The following is a 3861-nucleotide window of genomic DNA, read 5'->3' as shown; positions in this document are numbered from 1 at the left end:
AAGTATTTTCATGGTAGTAGAGAAGCCAATGTTCCTTCTGCAACAAGTTCTGTTCACTCTTTTCCACCAGTAGGAACTTGAGATCAATACATTGACTGGATGCTTCTCTTTTCGTTTGAGCTTCTAAGGAGTGGGAGGAAGACACAAAATGTTACCAGATACTGGTAAGAGTGGTGTATGTGCATGAATGTTTATATGTTATTTCCAATAAGACTAAATGGTTCACTCTGGGGAACCAACATGACCTAAAACTGGGATTTGTAAATTGATTGTGTAGAAAATAGGAATGGATCTTAATTTAGAAACTCTTATGCAGGATTAATGTGAACCTGGTTGTAGCATCCAAACCTGAAGATGGCTTCTGACCTCTGCTTCTCCTTTATGTAGCTGGACTCAGACTCATGAGCAGCACCAACCAGTCCAGTGTCACCGAGTTCCTCCTCCTGGGACTCTCCAGGCAGCCCCAGCAGCAGCAGCTCCTCTTCCTGCTTTTCCTCACTATGTACCTGGCCACTGTCCTGGGAAACCTGCTCATCATCCTGGCCATCAGCACAGACGCCCGCCTGCACACCCCCATGTACTTCTTCATCATGATCCTGTCCTTTACGGATGTCTGCTTCTCCTCCACCACTGTCCCCAAAGTATTGGCCAATTACATGCTCAGGAGTCAAACTATTTCCTTCTCTGGGTGTCTCACGCATTTGTACTTTCTCTGTGTGTTTGCTGATATGGACAATTTCCTGCTGGCTGTGATGGCCTATGACCGATTTGTGGCCATATGCCACCCTTTACACTATACAACAAAGATGACCAATAAGTTCTGTGTTCTTCTTATTGTGGGGTCCTGGGTGTTAACAAACCTGAATGCTCTGTTGCACACACTGCTGATGGCTCAACTCTCCTTTTGTGGGGACAACATCATCCCTCACTTCTTCTGTGATGCAACTCCCCTCCTGAAACTCTCCTGCTCGGACACACATCTCAATGACCTGATGATTCTTACAGAGGGAACTATGATAGTAGTCACCCCATTTTTCTGCATTTTGATCTCCTACATCCACATCACCTGTGCTGTCCTGAGAGTCTCATCCCCTAGAGGAGGATGGAAAGCCTTCTCCACCTGTGTCTCACACCTGGCTGTGGTCTGCCTCTTCTACGGCACCATCATATCCCTGTATTTCAACCCCTCATCCTCCCACTTTGCTGGGAAGGATATGGCAGGTGCCATGATGTACACAGTGGTGACCCCCATGCTGAATCCTTTCATCTACAGCCTGACGAACAGGGACATGAAAGGGGCTTTAAGGAAAGTATTTACCTTGAATCTACATCTACCAATAAGGCTTAGAAAATCACATACATAATTAATTTCCAGAAAACCAGTTTAGTAATCTACTGTGTGAAACTTAGAATCTTTTTGTTAGGAAAGCGTCTGCTATATCTCTTGGGAGAATAAAATCCATGTTGTAGACAGGAGGTGAGAGGTGATTAGACATTCGGTATACAGCTCAGTTGTAGAGCACTTCCTGAGTCCATACAAAGTTCAGATTTAATCCCTAGTCATGCCAAAATAAATATAAAAATTAACTCTCTTTGAAAGATTAAGAATTTGTATGTGTACCACATCTGTGTGTACCACATGTGTGTATAAAATGTGTGTGTGTGTGTGTGTGTGTGTGTGTGTGTGTGTGTGTTCCACCTGTATATAGGTGTCCAAGAAGAATGGAAGAGCACTGTCTAGAGTTGAGTTACAGATCTTTCTCAGTCACACAATGTGGGTCCTGGAAACCAAATCTGGTTCCTCTGGCAGAACAGCAAGTGACTGCTGAGCTCTCTCTCCTGCTCAGAAAACGTTTCAAACGAATCGCTTTATTTCAATCGTGAATGCCATCCCAACAGAAGACACCACAAACACAGCTACTCTTGCTTCTGATTACAAAAGGGAAGAATAGGCATGTTTGGGGACCAGTGGGGTGTTTCGGTTGGAACCTGCTAAAGGACATTATGATAACTCTGAGGGGATGTAGGGTGATGTTGGAAAGGAATTGGGGTTTGACTGCTGCTTCAGACGGGATGCTGCTATCAGGATGCTGGTGATTGGCTCTTTTAATGTATCCAGCTGGAAGAAAGGAACAGATAAACTTGAGCTCTGACTGGTCATTTGTATCATCATGCAATGTGGGTCATTTTGTGGTTAGGACAATACTTTTGTTTATGTGATCTGAGGTCACTCCTTAATGGCCTTTTGTGTCTGTGATGTCACAATTCTAGAGACTTTTCTTGCTATGGCTGTTCTATGAAACTCTCCGTGTTCATCAGAAAAACTTTCAACATGTGCCCAGCCAGCTCCTGCATGCCTGTGCCAAGCTTCCCTTCTTACAACACAGTCCTTGAAATGAGCCCATCTGAAAAGAAGCCCCAAGCTGGCAAGGTGAGTACATCAGTTCAGACCATTTCTTCCTCGGTAAGGCTCAACACAGATTGTGTCTTTAAAAGAACTGCTCTAGGGGCTGGAGAGATGGCTCAGTGTTTAAGAGCATTGGCTGTTCTCCCAAAGGACCCAGGTTTAATTTCCAGCAGCAACATGGCAGCTTGTAAGTGTCAGTACCACAAGTCTTGTGGATCCTATTCCATCACACACACATACATGCAGGGCAAACACCAGTACACATTAAATGAAAATAAATAATTTTTTAAAAGGACTATTCTGTTTCACCTAGGTTTTTAAATTTGTGAGATTTCTTCATAGCATTCCTTTATCATTCTTTATTTTTTTGAGATCCTTATTTATGTGTATGGATGCTTTGCCTGATGTTTGACTGTGTACTGTATATGTGCAGTCCCTGAAAAGACCAGAGATCAACATTGCATCTTCCGGCACTGGAGTTACAGACATTGGCTGCTACATGAATGCTGGGAACCAAACCAGTTCCTCTGGAATGACAGCCAGCCTCTTAACCACTGAGCCATCTCTCCAGCTCTTGTTATCATTCTTTAATGTCAAGGGGATTAGTAGTAATGCGTACTCGGGGGTTTCTGATACCTGGTCTCAGGTTCACGTGTTACAAATCTGGTTGCTATTGGGAAGTGGTGGGACATCTTGGGGTAAGACTGACTGCAAAGATGTCAGGTCATAAGCAGATCCTGAAGGAGATTTTGGACTCCCAAACCCTCTCCTGTGTGTGCTCTTCTTTGCTCTCAGGATGCCATGAGATAAACAGACCTCTCCAACACACAAGTCCATCTTGAAATTCGGAGCTGCATAAATCCAAAGCAACAAGGCCAAGCAAATGTGGACTGAGGTGTCAGACACAGAGTCTCTGAATATTCTCAGGCACTTTGCTGCAGAAATGGATAGATAAATCCCTTACTTACAGATCTCTTTGCTCATACACGCGCTAGAAGACACTGAGTACCTGCTCACTTCTCTTGGTTTATCTGGAAATTTTTAGTAAGCTAAATTTTACTTGCATGTTTTTCAATATCTAACATATGTCAGCAAACTTTTTTACTTTGACCTGTTTATTTCAAAGTGTTCTTTAATCCCAAAACATTTGAGTTTCTTTATGAAACTTTTCAGGTAGAAATAGGACATTTCCTTGTCCCATTTCTACTCCTGGATCTTATTAACTGAGTGAATTCTCTCATGTGATCAAATCTTCTCCCATGTTTGTTTGTTCATAGTTTTATATCCTCCTACAACTGAATGGCCCCTCAGCCTCATGGACTCTGCAGATGAAGCACAATTTCTTCATTTGGGGGGAAGGTTTTTTCACATTATAGACACATACTTTTACCCTTACATGGATTCCTTCATGGTTACTCTGATGAAAAATCTAAGGAAGATTTTTCCCACTCTGA

General features: G+C 42.9%; 1 protein-coding gene across 1 annotated transcript; it reads left to right on the top strand.

Annotated features, from left to right (window-relative positions):
* Positions 1–401: 401 nt before the first annotated feature.
* Or1f21c (olfactory receptor family 1 subfamily F member 21C) lies at positions 402–1364 on the top strand. The gene has a single exon (NM_001000529.2). The coding sequence runs from the start codon at positions 402–404 to the stop codon at positions 1362–1364; it is 963 nt and encodes a 320-aa protein (NP_001000529.2).

The sequence above is a fragment of the Rattus norvegicus genome, chromosome 10 (genome assembly GCF_036323735.1).
Source record: "Rattus norvegicus strain BN/NHsdMcwi chromosome 10, GRCr8, whole genome shotgun sequence".
NCBI classification, from domain to species: Eukaryota; Metazoa; Chordata; class Mammalia; order Rodentia; family Muridae; genus Rattus; species Rattus norvegicus.
This window is presented reverse-complemented; position numbering and strand designations above follow the sequence as displayed.

What these genes read in the sequence shown, in the direction of transcription:
- Or1f21c (NM_001000529.2), top strand. Translation starts at nt 402, where the DNA reads ATGAGCAGCACCAACCAGTCCAGTGTCACCGAGTTCCTCCTCCTGGGA.